At 36.2% G+C, this 26,733-nt stretch overlaps 2 protein-coding genes across 3 annotated transcripts; one reads left to right on the top strand and one right to left on the bottom strand.

The window, feature by feature from the left end:
* Positions 1-485: 485 nt before the first annotated feature.
* On the bottom strand, positions 486-26,257 carry LOC105380076 (actin-histidine N-methyltransferase). Its single transcript, XM_048627224.1, has 10 exons — positions 25,808-26,257; positions 25,366-25,587; positions 23,528-23,616; positions 23,022-23,161; positions 4,799-4,907; positions 3,911-4,038; positions 2,368-2,567; positions 1,815-2,001; positions 1,427-1,581; positions 486-910 (listed from the first exon to the last, which is right to left on the bottom strand). Exons 1-9 carry the CDS (start codon positions 26,109-26,111, stop codon positions 1,476-1,478), a joined length of 1,485 nt encoding a protein of 494 aa, XP_048483181.1. The 5' UTR covers positions 26,112-26,257; the 3' UTR covers positions 486-910; positions 1,427-1,475.
* LOC105380074 lies at positions 12,143-22,444 on the top strand. Of its 2 annotated transcripts, XM_011549569.3 has the most exons (6): positions 12,143-12,681; positions 17,965-18,726; positions 18,998-19,111; positions 19,489-20,704; positions 20,999-21,583; positions 21,746-22,444. In XM_011549569.3, exons 1-6 carry the CDS (start codon positions 12,532-12,534, stop codon positions 22,270-22,272), a joined length of 3,354 nt encoding a protein of 1,117 aa, XP_011547871.3. In that variant the 5' UTR covers positions 12,143-12,531; the 3' UTR covers positions 22,273-22,444. The 2 variants fall into 2 exon arrangements, with proteins under 2 accessions (XP_011547871.3, XP_011547873.3); XM_011549571.3 differs by lacking the exon at positions 18,998-19,111.
* Positions 26,258-26,733: the final 476 nt, after the last annotated feature.

The raw sequence follows: 26,733 nt of genomic DNA on the forward strand, positions 1-26,733 counted from the left end.
CAAATCATTGACATTAATTTAAGTAAGTATTTAAGTATCTATCTAAAATAAAATTTTGTTTAAAGAATTGGACTTCTCGTGAGGATTTATATTTGTTTTATCGATAAATTAAATATACCTCCTTCGGGTTGTCTTATTAGTTTTAGTGTTTGTGATAAATATAAGACCAACTTAGTTAAGGCGTATATTTATTGAAATAATTTATATAATTATGGAGTAATCATAATGTAGACGTAGACGCTTGTAAATAAATATTTTTAAGCAGTAGAATGAAAATGCTCATAATTTTAATTTGTACGACTAAGTGGCAGTAGAACTTTGTATTTTTACCTAGAACAGGATTGTGATTAAGTATTTGTAACGCAGAATTGAATTGATAAGGTATCTTAAGAGCAATAAAATATTATGAAATTTTAACGGTTCGTCATTTTATAACATACATAAAAAAAACGGTTCGTCATTTTATATTAGAGAGAAAACCATGAGAAAAAGTTTGATTCGAATGAAAACAATAGTTTTATTTAAGAAACGAATGTATAACAAAAGTTTACAAAAAACAATTATAAGCTCTTAGTAAAATTTAAATAAATTCTATTAATTATCAATATTTAAAACAAAGCAAACACACTTGAAGTATCAAAAAAATCACGCGCAGATTTTTTCGTAAAAAGCTCTCTGTTTTGGTTTAATACACCAAGAAAATAGTTAAATTAACAAAATACTGAACACATTATAAAGTATCATTTACCTTAGACAGATTATTCTCATTCCAGATAAGACACAAAAATATTTCTGGTTTTTAAATATTTTTATATCAAATAAGTAAATAAATCATGTTCACAGTTATTCCTTAATCCTATCTAAAATAGCCCTGAGGGCCTCGATCAAAGACTGAGTCTTGTAGTCCGAACTAGGGCATACAATACCGTAATACCGGTATCCGTAATACCGGGATCCCGGACCAAATTTCAGCTTTTTTCAATACCGGTATTGAAAGTTAATACCGGTATTGAAGTAATACCGGAATAGGACGTTTTTAGGCTATAAATAAAGCGATTAAGATTTAGTTAGCCTTGTGTTCCTATATACTGTGAAAGCGCACTTGTTCCCAACCGTTTAATGCAGTTTTCGGCTGCTAGAAATCCACTGTTGACCATGCGTAAACCGACACCGGATGAAAAAAATAATTTATTTTAAAATTTAAACTCGAAAACTGAATTCTCGTAAAAATCTACAACAAAATACAGAATATGATTGCATTTTCTTGTTTTATTTTGATGTATACGACCTTTAAAGACAGTATATGCCATTTATTACAAGGAAGTCTAATACCGGTATTAATACCGGGATCCCGGTATTGACTTGTAATACCGGAACTCAATACCGGTATTGAAAATTGTTCCGGTATTGCATGCCCTAGTCCGAACCTTATGAATAAGAATATCTTTGTAAGTTACATACTGTTGTGTGCAGATCTATTTGGTTTCTTCGACAGGTAACGAGTCTATGACTCCCTGCAGGTACTCGATAGCGCCATCTAGTATTCGAACTTCACACTCCTTCAGGAGTTTTACGTTATTCCTGTAAATAAACAAAATACAAGTTTGTTATTCGAATGACAAGGAAAAACAGTACTTACGAGACGACAGTGGAATGAGCCCGATGTAAAATATAATATCAGAATCAAGAACCTCGCTTTTTAAGGCTTGGAAACGGTAATTTCTTGCTGTCCCGCGTTGATATTCCAATTTCAGCAAAAACATACATATATAGTTTTTTACCAACGCTTTCACACAACCACCCACCACGCTCACCTATGCAAAGACAGTTCCTTATCCTCCGTCGCACTCCTCACATACAGAGTCTTGAGCAGCTTACATCGCGTCATCAGGTAGTTGTACGCCTTCCTGTCCAGAGCTGCGCCCACCGCCTCCGCGCTGCTTGGTTCTGAGGAGACTAGCTCGCTCGGCACGTTGTGGGATGACCATTTGGTTACGTCATCTGTAATTTAGGATGATAGTAGGCATCATTTTGGGTATAATTCTGGACGCACCTATCCTATAGGTATCTTCAGTGGTACGAAATATCAGTAATATTGTTCGGGCACCTTTATGATGTTTATATAATAAATGGATAAAATAGTTGCGAATATCGTCCATGTAATGGTAATGTGTCCGAAGGCATAACGAACATATTGGGTAAGTAACTGGATCAATTTTGCCTAGACTGCCGACTTGCGCTTGCGTATTCCAATTCCGGCTTCTTTATTTTTGGAGACTGCGTTTATGTACAGCTCTACTAAATACGACTGCTGCAATTCTTCGCCAACAAACGACACTTGAAGACCTATAAGACATCCCAACTCACCCTCATCCATACAGAAGATCCTCACAAACGCTCTCAGCTCGGCACTGACGGGCGCGGCGGCGGCGTACAACGGGTAGTGCGCCGCGCCCCCCAGCCCTAGCCGCGACAGCAGCGCCCGCCGCGCCGCGCGCCGCGGGTCTTCCGAGCTGATGCCCAGGCAGAGGGACAGGCTGTCGTACTGGTTGTCTGGGTACACGAAGCTGGAATGAGAGAAGTAATACCCTTGTTAGGCCTACCGGGTAGAGTGGCGAGACAATATCCTCGGTTAATTTTCTACCAATGAACGGCTAGATTTGACCGAGTGTTCTACTCGGTAGGTGTTATCAGGGTATAATGGTGGGTGTAAGTAAGGAGTACTGCAAATTGCTACTATCTATTGCATCTATCTATTCTATCTATCGTTCATTAAGTTTACGACCTCATGACATTAAATATACCATACTTTTACAAAAGTAAATAAGTAGGTTCTCGATTTTACTTTCATTTAAACCTGTCTTCTTATATACACAAGATTTCTAGGTATAATAATATCATAACCTTAATGAGAATATATTTTTTTCTGCCGGTAAAGCCGCCCTAGTTCCCATATACGTTACGTGACTCGAATAAGTCGGCTTTACCTTTGTTTTGTACTTATTTCGTATTAAAATTTTCATTGAAATTTCATTCAATTATTATTAGCTACGGTTTAATGTTCTTAAAACCCTATTTGATCTTCGAACTTTACACGAACTATAAAAAACTAGCATATTCACTTTTTTTTAACTTTAATACTCTTTTAAAATTTTAATATTATGGAGTTTAGACAGGCATGACATATTACGTGGCTTGTACAATAAATTGGCCTATGTCTGTAACTTTTATAGTTTAATTTGTCTGTCTGCCAACACAATTATACATGGTGATTAGCGATTTAATTATCCGATAGAAGGTTCATCTGGTTATGTAAATGTTTTATGTAATAGTTCTATGTTTGCTTATAACTGGGTAACGAGCATGTCAAATTGCTACAAAATTGCAAGTAGTAAATCACATTCTAAAATGTAGGTCACACATTAGTTCCTCCTAAACTAAATAGTCATCGTTTCCGCGCAGGCTTCGTTTTATCTATGGGATGGAAAGTACTCAGGGACACTGTAGCATTATAATGGTGAAATAATAAAAAAAACTGTTCTGAAGTTTTGGAGTTCATTCGATACAATCATACCAGTTCCACGGCGTAACATTCAGAGGAGGCATATAATATACCCTGCAGTGGGTTGACATATAAGCAGATGATAGATAGATTACTAAACCTTACCTTGACTATAATAACGGGATCCCTAGATACGGTCTAAGCCTAGTTTGGGAATTCCGCGATAAAAAGTAGCGTATGTATTAATCCAGGGTGTCTGCTAACTCCATACCAAATTTCATTAAAATCGGTTCAGCCATTTTGACGTGAAGAAGTGACAAACATACACACTCATACTCACAAACTATCGCCTTCATAATATTAGTAGGATAATTAATTTATTGAAGCCCTATATCAGCCCTTACTCACCCGTTATGCAGGAACAGGTCGGAGTTGGGCCGGGCGCCGTAGAAGATGAACAGCTGCTCGCCGGCCGCGAAGTCTCTCAGCGCGAAACACTCGCCACGTGATAGCTCCTTGTTGAAGTCTGTCGTTATCTGGGAATTGGGAGGAAGATGGTTTTATTTTTAGTATCGTATGGTTGTGTAGTAAGAGATAGCTGGGTAAGGCCGCATACATACAGGTTATCGTCTGTAAGTATATTTTTTCATAACATATTATTTTCTATGGACTAGGCCTAAACCCTTCCTTCATTGGAAGGAGACCCGTGCCCCAGCAGTGGGGACGTAATGGGTCGTGATGATGATGATATTATTTTCTAAGATTGTGATAGAATATGTAATTATTTATCAAGACTAATAAAAAAATGAGTCTAAGGGTGCCGTTCCATCAGAGAAGTTATATAAGCTATGCTGCGATGATGTTAAATTAATCCATTACCACCAGTGCTATACGATGTGGACCAATGAATATGATTGGAGGATATCAAACGCATCCATAGCAAGAAACGTAGCATAGCAAATCTCCGGTGGAAAAGCAAAGCATTTGTAGAGGTATTAACTCGTATCTGTCAATTTATATAGCGGAGCTAGAACGACGAAATATATACTAGTATATATTAGTTAATAGATGAATACGAAATAGATGGACACGTAGAAATAGATACAACCTATAACACCCCTGTTCAGTTGAACAGGTTGTTCCTATTTCTGCGCCTGGTTATTTCTGTCTCATTCATCCAAAGACTGTCTGGTTTAAGCAATAAGGCCGCTTTTTTGTACCGTTTTTATTTTGTAATATTTTCTTTCATAATGACAAATATAGAGTAAGTATTTTATGCTATTCTACAGTAGTTACCTTCCCGTGTTGGTGGTTGCACATGTCCCACAGCGGTATGAAGGCGGTGGTGTCGGCGTGCGACAGGCTGATGTTGTTCTGTCGAGTCATCACCGTCGACACCGCCCATCTGAGGACAAAACATTGTGTCTTAGTCTCTGGTTTGACTGTTGGAGAGACTGTTATCTATGGGTTTTGGCAATCGAGGTCTCAGAAGAGTCTACGAAAAAAAAACTTGAAAGTGGAAAAGCGTTCGACACATTCGATAATAATATTATTTTATTTAACTTTTTATTGTAAGCACATTATGAAGAGTCATGCATGCAACCAAACTTATTTATGGGAGACAACTTTTAACGCGAACTTCCAGAAGTTGTAGAACAGTGTGACGCTTGCATATACACTATTTGTTTTGTAACACTAAAAACTCTACAGAAAGGTGACAATCAGCTGAAACATAAACTATTGCAAGGTAACAGGTTAGGTACCTAATATCTATTAATTTAATATAGGTATCTGGGAAAATAACATAATAATTTTGTCATGGTTTTAAGACCATTATATTTATTGGGTTTAAAACTTACATACTCGTACATATATCTACTAGGTAACTACTTGGTGTACTTATCGAAATGCTGTGAAGAAATCAAGATTTCACATAGGATTATTTATTTTTAACAACAGATAGATCATATCACATTTTTTCTGCTTTTTAACCTATTGTGTGCGATGATATCATAATGAAGTATTACCAAGTTGCCATGAATGGATTATTCTAATCTAAGCTTCTTTTCTAGCTGAGGTAGGTAGGTTAGTATGTGGCTATAAAGAATATATTTTTACAGTCCCATATTTTATTTTTCATCAAGCCTACCTTTACTGGTCTTAACATATAAACTAGACACACGTAAAACAAATGTTTAGCGATGTCAAACACCTTATTTATGTTGATACTATGTTTAACGACCGGATAACCTGATTAAAACTAATTTGTGTTAATAGATGTATTTTTTGTAACCAATATAAAAATGCAATGAAGAAAAAAAAAATACAATAAGTATATTTGTCATTTGTTTCATAAGTAAGAACCTTAATATAAAATCACTTTGATAATCAATTTTATGTGTAGACGCGATTTAAACTACGCAGGTAGCAAGAGCAGTCCTTCCATTACATACCTCGATGTTTTGATCGTTAAATCTACTCGAATACAATAAGAAGATACTTAGAGATGTTCGCGATGTGTTCAATCAAAGTAGCGAAAGCGTCATCGCTGATCAGACATGGCGTTTCTCATACGACTCAAGTAATAGTATGAACATAGTGTACCCACTGACAAATGCAGTATGATCACGCTTTTTAACTTGTTTTAGCTATAAAAAAAAGATAAAAATTCTTGTTATGTAAAATGCATTAAAGTCCAAGTTTAAACTTCTAACTATTATCATAATTTTGTATGTACATTTAAAGCTAAATTGATGGAAATATGAGATGAAAAGCTACAAAAAACGCCTTTGGTAGTTTTTAACTACTACGCAGGTACTATAGTTATTATTCTGTGCTACTAGCTACTACTACTCAACTACTCACTATATTTTAGTGTACACTACAGTAAAAGAGATGTAACATAAACTGTGGAACAATAGACGGTAGACAAGTGAATTCGCCAATGGCTTTTACTTTCGTGCAAATGTCGGAAAGTCATTGTTGTTTATTTTGCTCATACTCGTAGTATTGTGTTTATTAATTACTAAGCATTTCCATGATTGTGTAATGGCTTAATGGCTGAATTTCCATACAACTATGCTAATTTTGTCACTTGATGAAGATTTACTTACGCCAGGTATCGTCTGTCTGTTATACACTACCGGGCAATGAAAAAGTTCCACTCACAAAATGCCGACAACAAACGACCAAATTTTTTTCAAAGATTTCATTTAAAATTGGAACAAAATATTACCGATTTTTGTTGGTAATATCCTGATGCTCTGTTAAATGTACTTCAATGTTGCAGAAGACGGCATTAAGCTAGCCTTTTTCGTTTAGGAGTAAATTGGTGTTTTTCTTGATGGAACCTTTTCATTGCCCGTGAGTGTACATGGCAAACATTTCTTTATTTTTACTACTGCTTACAAGCAGCATTGTTGTCTGCAAGACTTCACATTCTTATAAAATATATCTGTTCAACTAAAACTAATACAGAGTGATTATCACTTATCATAAAAAAGGTAATTTAAATTGTTAAAGTTAACAAAAGTGTATTAGAAAAACTCAATTTTATAGAAAAAAATCTACAGAGTTTCCGCAGCTGCATAAATAATCTATTAAAAGTCTTTGAACACTCAAACAAGCTACGTAATTTACCCAAACCGCATAATCTTAACGAAATTTAAATTGATTCCTGAATAACTGCTGTTTCTTCTATTTAATAATTATTTATTTATTCATATTACGTTTTCGTATTACATAAATTGCATAAGGTGTTATATTCATAGAAAGTAAGCATAATTTTCACCTTAAACCAGTGAAGAATAAGAATATCTTATAAAAATAACACTACGTATAGTGTCTGTAACATAATTTTGCATTTATTTGCATTGTTGCTAGGATTACAGCGTCACATATGGCTAGGAAGCTTTTGGCTATTCTGACTGGCCAATGCTTTCATCACGGTAACAAACCCTTGTCCAACTCTTGTGTTTGTCACCGTCTCGAAGAATACAAAAAAATTGCTATTTAGGAGTCTGTACCATATCTCCACATGATCATTATAAACGTTTAGTTATACATAATTGGAAATAAAGATTGGCATCATACAGTCAAGAGAACAACAATTTAAGTTATAAGTTTCATGAACAAATTGTCCATACGTGTTTAACCGGTATAACAAGCGGTACAGGCTAAATTCTGTGAAATTGTGTCATAGCTCATAAACATACCAACTTACGATTGTCAATGAAATTGTTGAATGAACGGGATTGCTCCACTGATAGCTTGTTTGGAACAACTCACTGTTATATTAATCAATACGGTTACATCGAAGGCCCGTTCTATGATCAACAGTTAGCCAATGAATGCTTGGTTCAGTTGGTCCAGTCCGGAATTGCATAAATTTTAGACATAACACGTGGTTAATTGACTTGTTAATTAAACCCATGGCTAATAACTTACGACGGTGTAAGTGGGCCTAAGTATACTATCGCTTTTAAAAAAAAAAAAAAAAAACTTTCTGTTTGGTATGATAGATCATTAAACTTTATATGTAGATATGGGACGCACTAACGGAGCCTCCCCGAGTGACGCATCAAACTGTAGCTTATACATAGGTAAGGTAGGTAGGTAAGTACATATTTTTTTTGTACATCGCATGCATCACTTACGTCACGTTATGCATAATTGTGAGACTATTGGTGGTCACTTTTATATTTCGCTATGATATTTCAGAATACGAAGCCGAGGTCAATTCGGGGGCACACAGGCCCTACTACAACTTTACGCGTTTTCAAATCTCAGCATAATTTGCATAAATAATAACCACCACCACGTGCATTTACACGATAGAAGAAGAATAACCACCTGTACTGCAACGGTATAGAGTTGTTAGCATACATTTCATAGCTCATTCGAATTATAGTATTCGTAAAGAGACAGTGGACCTGCAGGTATGATTACGATCTCGCGGCGTCTCACATAATGAGATGTTACATTTTGTCGGCTGAGCGATGTGAGTGCGGAAAGTAAGAGTCTGTGAAACTGCGCGAGTAAACAATGACCCGTTCAGATCATGAGTTGTACTCTACAATGTACCTGCATGTTTTGAGGCAATGCAGAGATTGCAGAATTTATTGGGAATCATTTATATAATTATTGAGAGTATAATATAATTATGTATATTATGCAGAGTGGTATATATGCTTTAAAACATTCACTTTTCTAACTTATTCCAGGATAAGTCATTAATCCATACAAAGATTACATGGAAGATACCGCATATCGCTTAATTAATATTTTAATATAAATTATGTTCACAAATACCCATTATATCGATACGATTAGTAGTAGCAGGCATAGAAATAAATACCTAATTTAATTAGTATTTATGTAAACTATCCTTTAACCTAAACAGTATACCTACAGTGTTGAAAGTTTATTCCTGAAATTCAAGACTTACATAATGTACGTTACTATGGAACTACAACCGTATTTGTACATACCTCCTATAATTATGCGCTAAACAGTAACAAACATCACAGCTAAATCATGAAATTAAGAGAGAATCAGAGCATAAATGTGTTTTTAGGAAGTAATTTTACTCGCATTTTTACTGATTATTCTAATTTAAAGTTATCAAAAATCGTTCCTAGCTGATATTTAGCAAAAGTTGGATATTACATATATTGCAGGTGTGGAGAATGTGCATAATTCCACTCACGTGAGACGATTTTTTTCGAACTTAATAGTTCATAGAATCTTTATCAAATCAGTGATTCAGTGATCAAGTATACAAACTTGATGCTAAAGAAGGCCAGTGGGGAACAATGGGCGATAGAGGATTATTTAAGAATATCGATGTACCTTAGCAAAGTGTTGCATTAGGTACCATGCAATCTACACATACACCAGGTTAGCAATAATGCTCCAATGTCCGAATGCCCCGGTTATGGTTATGTAAAGTAGAAATAATACTTATGAGTAGAAAAACTGGCAAGTGAAAGATACGGCCGCGGTGTGGAGTGTGGATTTATGTTAAAGTAAGGCTGCGGTATATGTTTGAGCACGCTGAATTCCATACTAATCACAATCATACATAACGGTATAAATGACTAGCTGCTTAATTTATATTGGGAGCTAGTTTATTTAGATCGCCTGGCACATAGGACAACGCGGACTCGGGTGTGACCATTCACTCAATGGCCTGGCATAATATATAGGTAAATTTGGTTAGTGTTGAAAATCAATGATCATTTTTTATTAATAAGCTACACATGAGATCATAAGACTCACAAGGAAACTTAGAAAATGTACATAAACAAGAATATAATGATTACTTATAACCAATTATTATAAATAATGTTTTTTGCAACCACTTTATCAGAACAATGTAGCCACAACCTTACCCAATGACTAACAATGAAAGGTAAGAGCTCTAACTCTAGCAGTGAAACATACACGTGATTATAGAATCTATAAGATATCATGTGTAAAAATAGAAAAGCGCATCTGCATACTAGCATAGGTAATTCTATTGCAGTTTTATAAATAACTAGCTGTTCCCGCGAGCTTCGCTTCGCCTTAAAAAGTTTTCCCGTGGCAATTCCGGGATAAAAAGTTGCTTGTCCTTCCGGGACAAAATGTTCTTTCTCAGGGTCTAGATCTAGACCATATGTATACCATATCTAGACTATATGTATATAAATTTCATTCAAATCCGTTCAGTAGTTTTGGCGTGAAAGAGTAACAGATAGACGACAGACACAGTTAGTTTCACATTTATAAAATTAGTTACATAGGATAAATAATGTATAATTATCTTATGGTCATGGTGAGGCCTACTGAGACCACTATAATGGCTCTAGGTTGGTAATGCCACCATAGTGTCAACATGTGTTTTTTTGTATTTTATACTAATGTTACTAACTTATCGTGTATACTAACAATCTCTGTGAGTGTTGTTACTTGAATAAATGAATTTAATTATTATTAATCCTTGCATAAATAGCGTTGATTGGATAACTTTGAGCAGTAGAATCGCTATTTAAATACATTGTAAATATGAATATACTTACAACATAATTATATGGCTACATAAATAGGTATGAAGTGGCAGTGTTTCTTTGAATAAATGAGGCTGATGAATTTTTACAACCAAATTCGAACTAAATAGGAGGAGCCATCAGTACATGTAAGGAAAGTGCTTAGTATTGAAAAAGGCTATAAGTAGCGTGTTCTTAAATTATGTATGATGACAGGCGTAATTGTAAGTGAGTGGATAGAACCGAACTTGTAAGTAACACGGCCATACCTTACTTACACACACGCAAAAAATACAAGCAGAAAGCCAATTTTGGTACTCAGCTACTCACTTATGTAATACCCAAATTTGATATCGGGTATAAATTTTGCCCAAAAGTCGTTTTATTTTATGATACTAGTACGTAAGAAATAAATAAATTATGGTTGTGGCTGTATGAGAAAAGCTTAGGACAGCTATGGCTGATGATGAAGATATAACAGTAAAAGAAAGTTTAGTTTAGCAGGACCGAAAGTTACAGTCAAATGAAATATTTCAATAAGGAAAGGGAGAAGGAAGAAACAATTTCATACAAGAAGCGATTAGTGTTTTAAGTAATGTCTCCGGAACGGACAAGACTATATAATTTGCTCAATCTTCACAAGCATAGTATAAAATAACATCAGATAGTAAAAACAACGAGTAAAGACAAAAGAAAAAAGATAACAATAAAAAGAAACATGGTATACATGACACAGATGGTTCTACAATGATGTTACAGTAATATTATGTTGCAAAAATAAAAATAAAAACATTACAACGGAGACTGATTTTCACATAAAATACGTTTGAGAAGCTTCCCATTTTCAACTTATTCTACGACCAAATATGATCGTAGTATAAAATATTATTATAGATAATTGGGAGATATTTAGAGAATCTAGGAACAAACCGCCAGTCTTAAAAAAGTACCAGGACATTAAAAATAAATGGAGGTAGAAGGAAAGCGGTCCTGTCGTACACGATGCAGTCAAGATCAACATCACTAGCGATCGTCACAAATCACGAATCGAGCGATATGTAAAACAGCCGGCAGATTAGTAAGCGAGCAATGATAATATCTCGGATGGCGTGACGCGGAGCGCATACCTGCCAGCAGCTGTAGCGGCAAGCATTCCGTTTCACATGGAGATGTGGTGGAGATGGTCAAGTGACAACTGAGTGCCCTGGCCAATGGTAGCTTGGGTAGGGACGTATGTACCGTAGTATGTAGCATGTAATTTATGACGGCAGGAATATTTTTCGATGAATTCAGAAACTATTCAGGACACTATGTAATTATGACAAAAAAATGTAAGACAAAAGATAAGCGAAGTACGATTTATGTAACAGAAACTCAGTAACTAAACAATGCTGGACATTTATCAAGCTGAAAAGTCGCCATAGAAAGTGCAACAACAATCGACACCAAACCATAACATCGTGTGCATTACGACTTCACCTGAACAGGACGAAACAAAGCCAAAAGCGAGGTTTTCAATTATGTCAACAATACTATACTGATACTGCGGATAAAACGAGAATATGAAAGTATTTGCGGTGGAGACGCCTAGCCGCGGCCACTCGCACGCACCACGCCAGCGCGGGCAAACGTGTGCGCGTTCACTTTCCAAATTTGAAAAAAAACCGGGAAACGACCGTTTATTTTTTCTTCTAAACGACCAGTAACATTACCTTCGGCCAGTGCTTGCGGGCTGGTTATCGGACTGTTTACAAACACTTATAATGTGAAATCAAGCGGCGCATGCAAACAGTTTTCCAATAAGGAGTGCGTTTACACCGGCCGGCCGACCGAGCGGACCGCCTGAAAGTTTTTCCTACACTTTCCGCTTTCCTTCTCTACCTCCTTACTTTCCTGCTCTCCTGGTACTTTTGAGTTTCGCTTTTCTTGTGTAGTGTTTTGTTTATCCCGTGCGTTCTTTGTCGGGTGCGTTCTGTTTGACTGAGTGGGGTGTGTTTGAATATGGGTTGTACTGCGAGGGTCATAATGCCGTTATTGAGTACGCTAGCTGCGCTGGTGATCCTCGTGCATTCGGCCGAGGAGGAGATGGAGAGACACCACTTGGCGCTGAGGCAGGCTGACCCCGGGGGACCCGACTATGAGTTCGATCAGGTAAACTAACTGATGTTTTAAAAACGCTCACGCCTTTGGTACAAGGTGTGTTTGGTGCACTCTCTTGGGAGCTAGAAGTGCATTTCTGCATACACTTTTCAATATTAAATACAGATAAAACATTTTCTGGACCACGACACGGAATTGAAAATGGACTACTTATATAACCTTTATATAGACTACGTATCCATAAGTTTCAGTAAAAGAATTAGGTATTGGATTAGGATGTTTTTTTTATTCAATCTGAATAGATGGTATCAATAATCATAATCATGTACCTTGCTCATTTTGTATGGAATATGCTTATTGCCTCATAAAATAACCTTACATAAAAATGTTTATTATATCGTCTAAAACGTATATTTGAACTTCGCACCTGCGATGGTCATTCAAAAGTTTCTAATTACAAGTTTACAACCATCAAGATTAAGTTAAAGTCACACGTTTACTTAACACTGTCTCTACACAAAACGTTTAGAAATATATCTGTACATAACCTAAGTAACTACCTGCGTAGTCCGCGTAAATTTAATATTACACTAATACTCATTTATTTTCGTTCACCGATCGCGGAGACGCAGGGGAAATGAAATATCACGGTACATTCAGAACAGCAATTAAATTACAATATCAAACAAATCAAAACATCTTTTGGAAGAGCTAAAATTTTATTTTGTGCCTCAATAACTGTAAAAGCATCTGAACTTTAACTTAAATCGTATATTGTTTGTAACAGCTCATTTTGAATCCTATATAATCCATATCAAGCCTGAATTTCTAAAGTGGATGGACTGGATTTATCATTCAATATTTTTTATATTTAGGTTTTATATCATACGAGGAAATTGATATTTTTGGGTGACAAAATAATAATAATCAACACACTGCATTTCGTTACAGTGTATTTTGGCTATTTCAAGTGTATATTTTGTATTTAATCATAATAGAAATTATTACCTACTAGCTGTTCCCGCGCGCTTCGCTTCGCCTTAAAGAGTTTTCCCGTGGGAATTCCGGGATAAAAAGTAGCCTATGTTCTTTCCCAGGGTCTAGACCGTATGTATACCAAATTTCACTCAAATCCGTTCAGTAGTTTTGGCGTGAAAGAGTAACAGACAGACAGACAGACAGACAGACAGACAGACAGACAGACACAGTTACTTTCGCATTTATAATATTAGTTAGGATGTCTCTCACTCAGCAAACTTCCTGTAAACTTACCTACAATCTTGAAAACAATAGACATTTTCTTTTTGTTAGGCAAGGTGCTTGCTATAATCGGTTTATGCTTAGCTTACACAAGTTACGTCGTTAATTTGTCGCGGCAAATAAATTTTCTAGTGTGGTTGTGGAGTAGAAATAAATGTTCTTTGTTTATGACGCGAGACCGATTAATGATACGATGACTTTTTAACTGCAGTTCTTAAAATGAAACACAAACAAATGAAGTCTTTACGTGGTTTATTGTAGGTTTAGGATTAGCAGGCGTTCTACGTTATACTTACAGTATGAATGGTGTTAGAGATGAATGAAAATGAAAATGCTATTTCTAACAACTAAGAACAGGAGCCTGAAAGGGAAAGAAGAAATACGGACCATGTGGAGTTCTTGAAATATTTAGCAAGTTACCTATTTAAGATATTTAGAAACTAGTAAAGTGGAAACCGCTTACGTTTTCCCGGATGAACAAGATGTTTGCGCGGACACCAACACAAACTTTACAACTAAGGAAATCTTATGGGTGAAGTTTTATCAATGTATTTCCTTCCAGTTGGCAGGCTAATGTACCCGACGTACGTATAATGGGTAGGGTACGGGTAGGTAGGTACATTCACATGACAACGGGAGTGACACCGGCAGTGAAAAATAAAAAAACTACCCAGATATGTGCAATCACCGACCAGTTTATGCTATAACTAGATACTATGCAAAAAATGGCAGTTATTTACACCGACAGATACATTGGTTCTTGAGAGCAAATAGTAGCCCAAAAACATACTGAAAAACCACAACAGGACCAAAAGTTGAACCAAATCTCGTACCTACACATAATGACTAGATATAATAGGCATAGGTTTATACCCAGGTACAGACTGGTCGGTCTAGAAACTAGTCTAGAAATCATGGGAGGAGCCGGTCCGTCTAAGTGGAGCGTGCTGCATATCGCGCTCGTTATTCAATGTCTAGTGCAATTACTGCAATGCCGACACTGTGCCGTGAAATAAAATAATAATAATAAAAAACTTTATTTTGACCATTAAAACTACATTGGCTATTTGGAACATTAACAACTGCAATAGTGAAACACTGTGGAGCAGGCTTTCGGGGGAAAATTAACGCCCTCCTTATCGGAATATGTTTGGGAATTCATTAGGTTCACGTAAATTCAGTATTCTTTCTAGATATTAATGGTCATGGATCGACAAGAGGACGAATTAATATTTATTGGAAGAGATTGAAAACTATGATGTACTTACTACTATGATGTACTTACTACTATGAATAAAAGCATGGGGAATATCTTGCCACGTAAGTAAATATTAACAAATTTTAAAAACTAATGCTGACTTTCATAATTTTTACATCCATAGTAATTTTTAGGTATTCAACTAGGTATATTCTTAACACAATATGGAACTCATATGAAAAGGTCACTTGTAAAAAATAATCAGCTATAATAATGTCTCTGCCTGGCTAGTGAGGTATAATAATGCCATTATTATATAACTTGAAAACCAATCCAATCAGAAATCAATATAAATTATACCATTTCGGTCGAGAAAGATCAATGCTAAGCAAAGTCAATCCCTAACTTCTGTAAATGCTTTCAAACTACCAATATAATCAGACCATGAAATCGGTCATAATGCTCCTTCAAATTATACTAAAGTTCATTGAACAATACATCAGTCGGCAGTGTAATGATAAACCACAGAAACGAGCGAAATCATTACCGCAGCACGAAAACGACACCTCAAAACCTGCGAGATATTTGCGATATTTCACGTTTACGAGTGAAATGCTTTCGATATTATGTCACATATTACGTTATTTGTGTAATCGAGATTCGAACTCGTTCGTTATTAGCATAAAAGTGACAGATATGGTTGTCGCATCTCTGACCGGCGGGTCGCAAACCGGTATCCACTTTCCCCGCTGATGCCGTATGTTTTGTAACAGCTTTCTTCACACAACGATGAGATAATACCACTCGTGTGTATGATTTACTGCTAATTACCGATTAAAGTCGTCGCGTCAATACCGGTTTCGGTAACCGATATTTTTGTTATGTAAATAACTTAGATCCGCGTTTCCTGGGTGAGCTTATTGTAAGGTCGTTGCTGTTTCGGTTGTGTAAGAGATTATTGTGAGTAATTTATTGTAGTTGTGGCAGTCGCGCGCAAGTTTTCCAGATGAAAGCGCATACAAATTATATTTATTTGTTGTCACTGTGTAGTGTTGTGCGTACTTTGTCATGTCATGTTATGACTGTAATCATTGAATAAACCCATGTTTACGTATGTTCAGTCAGTAAGTATCATTATTATGTTGAACATTTTATCTTACTACCAAACAAAATACCTTTAGAGTTAAAAAAGGAACCCCAATTACTTTTCATAACTTAGGTATAATCTAAGGGTACCTACATACTTAGCTTTGCTCTACCGATTATAACATTAACCTACATCTCACCGAGATAACTAAAGTATTTGCGTATTACATTACGAGATACTCGCTCGGTATTGATGACAGAATCTGGTATTCGTTTACACATCAACACTTTCTACTGTGCCTACTGTAGTGTTACCAGTACTAAGAAGACACAGATAATTTAAAGCACGCAACTGCAATGTGACTCTTACGATGCTTGAATTAAGACCCTGGCAAATTCATAAAGCGAATTCCACACTGATACCACGCTCGAGTGCACGCAACCATTCATACATAAATACGTATATTATTTACACACGCTTATTTACTCATCATTTAATTACGCCGGCATCGATGGCTGTGACCAAAAAACTATTTGATAATTCTCTTTATCCATTGTTCATGGTTCACATGGGTTTTATATTACAAAACAAAGTGGCGTATATAGAACAGAGCCTTTGCCTTATGTAATTAATTTCCCTTGCGAAATTAATATCTCGAAGGTGTGAAACTGACAATGTTATTAAAAGTAGGCATACGATTTTTAATAGATAGTAGAAGAATACGAACAATTGACGATAACCTTGTGGAATAAGAGGACCGTAACACGCACTCTTGTTATGTTAGTAAATAAATATTACAAATGATTGTGGTTACTTCGGTACTATCGAAGAGTCTATCTAAAAGCTTAGAACGGCTGGAAGCTGACCCCGGATTTTCGCTCCGACGACATGATGTCAACAAACGACATATCTCAAGGGCTACATACCTACAATGTTTTCTGAATTTTACAAGTCAACCTGCAGGATCCTAATTAAATCTATTGATAGGTAGGTATCATAATAACTATCTACATTTTTATCAAACATAAATAAATATAATTTTATTCCAAACAAGACATATCGTTTACATGTCTGCTAAAGCAGCTCAATAACAATGATGTTACGTCACATTGTAAACAAACGCCGTGAAAGCAGATGCGAACAGCCGTGGCATTAGACAAATTAACGGAATGGGCCATTACTTGCATTTTGCATTGCGACGGTTCACGTAATTCTGTGAAAATTGATTTAGTCACGGCACAGACGGTCAGATGGCGACACTACACCTGTTAAATAATCAATTAATCATACTTGACGTATTTTATACACATACGTAGGATTTGTTTAACTTTAATTTAAAAAAGGTTGTAATTGGCGATGACATGTTGTAATTGATCACGAAATATGTATAAAAAACGTTATCGTTTCATAGCAATTAACAAATTCGCTGAGCACTGTTAACTTTTTATATTTATTACTTTTCAACCTGAAACAAGGCACCGCGGTCATAGAACTTTAGAGCAATTACTAAATAAAAACAATTAATTGTTGAAGACATTTTAAATTGAAATCGTTCTTGTTAAGTCGGACATGCGTATTTAACTATTTAACTTGTATTTGAATCATGAATTTTTCGAATAATAATCTCTGGACACCGATCACAGAGAAATGAAAATCATCCCACTGATCCACTGATAGATTACAATTATTTCGCGCTTCTGAAAGTTGTCCTGCATACCAGAACAATAATTATGTTATGTCTACTTTAAATAAACAATGATTTGAATAAAGACTTTATGATTGATTCCAGCAATGGAGAGCAATACAAACGGAGCCGATGATGCAGAAGTCTGACGAATGGACGGAGCAACCGCAGGAGGAGCCCCCGCGGCGGCGGCGGCCCGGCCGGAAGCGGAAACGGCGGCCATTGCCGGACGCCATGGACGCCAGCGAGCCGGAGGAGCGACGACGCTTCCACGAGGACCAGACACGCCGCGAACACGACCAGCCCAGGGAACTAGAACCAGTCCCGATAGACCTCGACCCTCAACACGAAAGATTCGAAAGGGATCATTCCCCAAGAGACCACGACAGAGAACGCGAAAGAGATCACCCAATCAGAGAAAGAGACCCGGAACAGAAAGAAACGATGAGGAAACGAAGGAAACGACCGGAAATGAGACCGTGGACTGGAGAGGAAACCAGGCCGATGCGAAGACGTGGACAGAGACGTAAGAGACCGAAGCACAATGAGTTTGACGTATTCCAGAACTATGAAGTCCCCATCGTGACTGACACTCGATACCGCCCCAGTAACGTTAGGCACCTGGATGATGACAACAGCGAGAGATATCACGTCGATATTGCAGATCAAACTGAACAGAAAGCAGGCGATCCCACTGATCTGGTTGAAATTGGACATGTTCAGCTGGATAATGAACATGCTGACATTCAAAGCAGTCCTGGTAACGAGGCGCCTTCACAAGTACCGGTGGAAGAAACGGTTGGAATACCAGCGACAAGAGATGAAGATGACAAAACCTTTACAGTCAGTGAATTAGAAAAAGCTAAGGTAATCATTTTCTAATATTATCTAATAATTTTATGTAAATTTAGTCCCTAAGCTATCGTGACCATTGACCTGTGATAGCCAATCGCTACATCATTTATCACAGACTCTATTCCTAATTGATATCAGATATCCGTAGACAGCAGCAATGGCCGCAAAGCTATACGCCTTCATACTCAAGGTGAACATTGGGGCTGCTGTTACTCGTACATATTTTAAACCATATTTAAAAGGAAGTAAACTAATGAGTTTAAATATAATCTTAACTGTTTAGATTGCAATGACTGCCGTTATGCGCAAGTTAGAGGAGCTCCATTCCAGAAGTAGCTTTGAAAAGTATCGTAAGCCAATATTTAATCAAGATTCAACAGAATATAATGTAGACAAGGTATAATTTATGGTTATTCAATCAAAACTTTGGGTTAAAGTGTTAACAATTTCTACTTTGTAGTTAACATTGTTTTTGATGTGTGTTTTTTTTACGTTTGCTACTAATTTTATGAATCATGTCCTTCAATGCTCTATTTAACCTGGGGTAAATGTGTTAGGATTACAGTTGACTCCATAAATTGTACACACTTTTGTACTTTACATACAATCTGACTTCATTAGGCATAAAAGAAAAAATACGGATTTAACATTTATAAGTATTTTTGCAATAATAACAACTCTTAATTATTATTATTATTATGGAGTCGACTGTACCTTATTGTTTGAATCATATTGTTTCCTCAGTACCATTAAGTGGTTGTCTTCTCTTTTCAGAGTGGACCAATCAGCCCGATGGCTCTGAAGGAACTACTGAAAAGGTCCAACGGGAGTAGTTTAAGTGAGATACTGCAACAGCACAATCTTTCTTTGGCGGACCTTTTACATGGAGACAAAAATGCTCTGTCAGCGTTAAAATCAGATGATAATACAGACACTCAAGACAATTACAAACGTGAAAGACCGACAGTAAAAAACGACCAGGATGATGAAGTTACGACAACGGAAAAAAGTTATCCAGAAGAAGCTACAACTCAACCAATTTCTGTAGAAATTACGTACATTTATAATACAAGCGAACCAAGTACTCTTAATGTAACTGAGGCAACAACCGAACCAGTAACTGAGCCAATCAAAGAAATTCTAGATGTTAAAGAGAATGCACCGAAAATTGCAATGAAACGACCATACGCTATAAATGGGAGAAGGAAAATGAGGTTACGACGTCCAGGAGCTCCGAACACATACGTTAGATTTTTGTCAAACTCGAGACGGCAACCACAAAATAATGCCACCTCCTCGGTCCAATCTGATGAATCAGCTGATTTTAATGCCGCAACAAACAAAAGTAAAATTAATGATCAATCATATCTTCAAGAGAATACTAAAAAGGTAGAAAAGAAATCAAATCAAAAGCATGAAAATCAAGAATCCACAACAGTTCTTGAGGATTTTATTACGACTACGACTGAAGAGGTAACTACGATTGATACAAAATTTGAAACAACAGAAGTAGTCAACGAAATTGAGACAACCACCAAAGAAATAGAAAACCTAGAACCAAAAACTGAAGAACCGGTTACCACCACAACAGAAAAAGTCACAACTGCACCCACAACTCGAAAACCAATGAACAACATTGAGTTAAGACGGCAAGCTTTAACGAACAGATTGAAGAGAAAAAGGCTGAGACAAAAATTGTCAACAACGGAATCTCCCGAGGATAATTTAACTAGAGATCTGTTTGGAATGGCCAATTTAGTTTCGGCATCAGAGTTTATTGCCCGAGCGAAATCTCCGTCAAAGACGACTAAGTATAATGAGGTTACTGAAACTCCATTACCAGATTTCTTTGAAAATGAAGCGTCTAATAAAGTGGAAAAATCTAGCCGACCAATATTATCTGTAGCGTCAACTACTAAGGCACCAGTAAGGCAAACTACCATAGAAGAAGCTAAAGTTGAGATAGAAGAAATTTTCAAAGATGACGAAAGTAAGTAAAACTACGTTTTTCACTTAAGTCATTATCAACCAGCTATCGTCCACTCCTTGATCCTTCATCATCATAGGGATCACTCACCACTACAATCTGTCCTCGGCCTTTCTCATCCAGCCACTACCACCCACCTGTAATCGGTTGAGCGGCGATCGGCGTCTTACTACGTTTGCTTGTTGATGGCCTCCACTCGAGAACATATGGCCTTTTTAGATGACGCATTCCATGTGCAGTTGTTAATTGTTTTGATGATAAACCTTGAAAGTGATATTTTCTTTTTTATATTTTCAGCAGGAGAACGGCTGTCCAAGATCTTGAAGGAGAGAAATATGACTTTAAGTGAGTTAGTGGAGCACAGGGAGCGAGGTTCCAGTAACGTGCACCTCGCCGACATCTTCCACAACACGTCGCGGGAGCCCAACCCAGCCGAGCCCTTCCTCTCAAAGTCACTCATTGAACCGATATCCAAGGAAACTTACCCCCTAAGAGCGCTTTTAGAAGCCAATCAGCATGACCCTAATGTAAAGACATCCCCAATGGAACCAAATCCCAGTGAAGCCTCAGCGACTAGCGTTCCTGTTGTAATGAACTACGGTAACAATGTTAACCTTAACGGTGAAAACCTCGGCATCATGTCACTGTTTAACAAAATAACCAGCCAGCAAGATATTGAAGAACAGCCAGTCATAAAGAAAGATTCCAAAGGCTCTCTCTATATAGCATCGGTAACAAGTGAAAATGTTACAAACCATATCGAAAATACACGGGATGGACGACAGATGGAACGAAATGACAATGGCTTGAATGAAATATTTTCGTACATGCAACGATCGTTTGGAGATGGAAAACATGAGATATCTGAATCACTAACGAAACGTAAGTAGACATTGATTAACGTACACGCACAATCACGGCACCTTTTAGGAGATAAGCACAGAGCACAGTTTGAAACGATCCTTGCACACTTGTTTGACTTCTTTGTCATTAATAGGAATAAAACACATTCCTATAAATTATGAACACGTTGTACCGTTTCAGAGCGGACGCCAGAAACAGAACCGACGACCACCGAAGAAGAAATTAAACACAGCAAAGACGAAGACGACGTGATGGTACTAGAGGATCTCCAGCACCTCAAGGACTTTAACAACCGCATCGCGTCCGCCGCCGCTGAGAATATCGAAATGAAAGTGGTAGAAAACCACCAAACGACAAACGAGCCTCCACAAGGAATACTCGATAAGATACCTAATAGCACCAAATCCGTCACAGTGGCTACCGCAAGTATTCTAGGCCTCACCACAGTTGTATTCTTGCTCACATACGTTCTGTTCAAATGGAGACAGCGATGCAATGTGATACGAAAGAAAGATAGCTTCTGTGAAGAGCAAATACCCACACCAGTGTTCGAAAATAGAAAAGGCAACAAGAACCAAAGCAGCACGCGTAGTTTAAGTCCAATGCTATCGACAAGTAATATTTATACCCTAAACACTTTAGATTCAAGGAATGGTGATGAATCACCAGACTACATGTGGGATTCACTGAGGAAGCCATTCCAGTAATATAGGCAAAGCATTTCTAAATTAATTTGACTGAATTTTATTGATAAGTTGAGTGTAGATAGGTACTTTTTATGTGTAGGATAGTGGTAGTTTATTTTTAAGTGTATTTTGGTTTAGTGTACATACTTTCTTGGTCTAGGTATCTGATAAAAGATTCTTTTTCTGTAAAAAAATGCATGGATGCATATTCTGATAGGTAAAGATGGTCAAGGAGTTGACGGTTACAGGTTGATGATGATGGTAGGTGGGCATATATTTTATGCTGAGGTGTCATGTCCGCATAGCAAATATTGGAGGTTTTGTTGAGAATTTATACTCTCAAATGTTTTAGGATACACAAAATCATCGACGTAATGCAGTTTATATTTATTCTTGAAATAATCTATTTTCAGTATTACGAGGCAAGTGCAATGTTGGAAGTTTAATGTATTTGTGCATTCATTAGATAATAAATAGATCAATACTTGAACCTGTGTTTTACAACAAAACCAACACTTATCCTTTTGTGACTATTCTGAATATTATGAAATGGTAGGTATATGACACCAGTCTATAATCTTTCTAAAACAATAAGCCCTAAGTTGCAGATGGTAGTAGTCAAAATGAATGGACATTGTTAGCAGAGTACCTTTGCCGTTTCAATTTAAACTTACCTATATAGTTGTTAATCATTCTGATTCTTCAATAGGTATGTAGTTATCAAAGGTAAATAAATACTTTGTAGACTATTTACTTCAGGCGGCACTTACCTATAGTTTTCAAACGTGAATATATCTTGTAGATTCTTCACTACAGGCAGGTCTAGCGTGTGTATCTTCATGTAGAAGTATGCGTACTGCCGCGCGATGCTTCTGTACAGCTTCAGAGACGACTCCAGCACTGGAGACGGCTGAAATATGTACACATTTCTGGTTATTAAAAGGGAGGATAGAATTTAATAACTAGAATTTAAGTTATTACTAAATAGAATTTAAGTTATTTTATCATGATTAACAAAATATTGTGGCTATTCTATGTGACCTGGTGGTACAGGGCCTTCACAATTGTGTGCTACAACATCCTATCCTTAGCAACTGCCCTGATTTCTGAACTCAACCATAACTGGATGGGATGACTGCATCTGTGGTGGCTACCAGATGATTTACCAATTACCACTGGTCAACATTCCAGATTGTGCTCAACCAGAAGATGCTGGGCTCAACCGGACAATTGTGTCGGAATACAAGCCTTTATGTATAAAATATATCTAATTTACCTTGAGCTCTGCTAATTCATCAGGTGTGAAGTACAGTATTGTTGAGTACCGCTCCGGTAACACAGCAATGTAGGGTGCCCAAAATGAATCTGAAATTTATAAGTTGATCTTGAGAATAGAAGGCAAGATTGATTAGGTAAGTAATATTAACCTGGTCCAGAAATTTAACCTTTCCTATGCCGAACAGCCGCGCACACATGTAACTGCCGTCTGCCGGCGCTTTTTGACAGCAGAGAGCGCCCGCGCGGAAATCACATTTATATGAATATTTGGGTATTATTGTTTGGTACTCAATAATGTATCGATTGTAATTTATTGTCAGATAGCTAATGAACGTGTTACAATGAATTTTATTGGATATAATTGTTTTATTTGATTTCTATAGGTCATTGATTACAGATTTTTACTTGAAACTGCACCCATCACTGAAAAATACCTCTATTTGAATATAATTTTAGTTTCAATCCAGGTTTTTTTATATTTATTACTTGAAGAGATTATACAGCTATCAACTGATATCAATAAAATATAAACTCTAGAGGAAATAGATTCATAATTTATATTTTGAAAACTGATAATAATTTGCTTTATTTCAAAAGACTCCATTTTCTGTACATGTGCATGTGTGCGTGACAAGAGCTTGCTCCAGTGCGCCGTGTGCCAGATCTGTCCCAAATCAAGGGTGTTCACTTTTCATGAAATAAAACAAGAATGATAATATTTTTATAATGTTTCGTATTTTAGCATACTACATTATAAAAACATAAACGTAAGTTACTGCATCATATTTACTTATTTGTTAACCTACTTTTAACAAATATGATACTATAAATATATACATATATAAATACATATATTTATTTATATAAATAGGACAGGTGATCACCCTATCAGACTCATCTACACATCGATATCATTCTAAAGAGCCTAAACTTCACGATCACTACAGCGATGATCCTAAAAAATAAAACACGCTGTATAACAACCCAACGCACTTCGTGTACATACACGAGCGGCGGCCATTTTGTTTGCGTATGTGTGTGTGTGAATTTTGGATGCACCTTGATAAATATTGATTTTCTCTAATATTTTGGCTATTTATTGAATAAACCGATATAAATATGTATTATCAATAAAATTATCTTTATAAATGAAATAAATTATTTATTGATGTTTTTACATAACAGTCTAGAAAACAGTTTACAAAGTTACGCACCCTTCAGGCAATAATCCGGTACAATTTTAGATTGATAAAAACTCAATTTTTTGTATTTTTTTATACTATTGATTTATCATTATACCTTCAAAATTGAATAAATAACAAGAAAACATAGTATTTACTTACCTTTTGACGTTTTTTCCATACGAAATCACTATTTTATTACCAACAGTCACGAGTACAAGGACTGTTCAAGGTACCAAAATTTGAATTTCGCGCTACTAGTAAACAAGTGAAGTTTTTGGCTCAATGAATGTTGTCGATGGTTGTTTCATTCATATAGAATAAATTAAAGGTGATTTCATACTCTATTTCGTGGTAATTAATAACTAAAATCACAAAAATCGCGATGAAGTGCTCTTGGGACAGATCTGTCACTAGGCAGACAAGGGGGGTTGGGACAGATCTGGCACACGGCATTCTAGAGGTTAAAAGAGACAACATAATAGTAATTAAATAATGCCTGAGAGTATTGACACATTGAACTAGATAAGCACTGAGTTTTGGAAAGGAATGGAAAGGAAGCTAATTTCAACCATAAATATATCTTTTAGGATGTATACATACATGCAGTAGATGAATATTGTGCTAATTTTCGAAAAGTATAATTATTATTCACCTGGTTTACTTTTCTCCATCAGCAGGAACAAAGCTAGTGTGATGTTGGGCATGTTTTGTAACAACGGATCAACTTCAATAAACTTTCCAAGAATAGATTCCCTTGCATCCTGCTCGCTCATCATAACCTTCCTAGGAATGGTGAGCATCAAGGAACCTTCCTTGAAGTCTTTGGTTGCCTTAAGTCCCAGATCATAACCTTTAAAGCTGGCAATTTCAACTCCTGAAACATATACAAAATTATTGAGTATACCTTACTTACTATACTGTAATAAATATTGATTTTATGCAAATTTATAAGTTAAGTGAATGGCACAATAACAATACAAAGACAGAAAAAATATTTCTCACGGTCTAGTTCTTTCATGAATTTGTGATTTGAAGTAATTTAGGTTAGGACTTTTTATTTAATTATGTGCCTATTTTATATAGTGAGATATTACCTTCATATTGTGCTTCATTTTCGTTTAACCACTTAAGAAATTCTTCTATATTGGACTCCCTAGATGGAGTCTCAGACTTAGTTTTAGGCGCTTCAATATTTTGAATCTGCTTTAAAAGAGATTCTATCTCTAAATAGTGTTCCCAACTTTTAGCTGGAGTAACTGTCGCCTGAAATATACTCGTTAGTTTCAGTAACTTATCCACAAGAACCGCCAGTTCCTTTCTTTTCTGTTGTTCATATTTGCTGCCCTCTTTACTAGAGTTTTTCTTAGTATTTTGTTTAGATGAAGACTTTCTGCCCATGATTTATCACTTCTTAGTTTTTAGGCTATTCAAAATAATAGAAGCAAGTCAAGAAATGTGCTTAATTTTATATTTTTATCTAAAAATAGATTCAAAAACACAAAATTCTACCGAAAAAAGATGAACTTGTGAAATGAAAGTTGACACTTGACGTTTCGTTGACATTTCATTAGTCCACCGGTGGATTTAAAACGACTTTACATTTAAAACGTTGAGTATTTTGTTGAAATTAAAATAAGTTGCATGTCATGGCATATCGTGTCGTTTCGATTTCAGTAAATTACGTTACGTTCCATTCTCTGAGAATGACATAAAATAAAACGTAAACGTTTCATTTCAGTGTGTGCAGTTGCCCGAGCACAGGATTCGAAACCTCCGTTTACGTTGCGTATCGTCAAATGTCACTGTCAAAATGTAAGGCAAATTTGTTAGTTCCAAAAGTGGCATTAGTTTTTCCAAGTTAGGTGGAATTTCACCAAACGTTAAACGTATTTAGTAGCCTGTCATACGTCTGTCAGTTGGTACAAAATGTATTTAAAATTTGATTTAAATACGTTTCGCGTTTGGTAAAAGCGACCCTTCGTGTAGATTCGAAAATAGTATCGAATCCTATGCTTGCGCC

This window comes from Plutella xylostella, chromosome 18 (genome assembly GCF_932276165.1).
Source record: "Plutella xylostella chromosome 18, ilPluXylo3.1, whole genome shotgun sequence".
Lineage (NCBI taxonomy): Eukaryota > Metazoa > Arthropoda > Insecta > Lepidoptera > Plutellidae > Plutella > Plutella xylostella.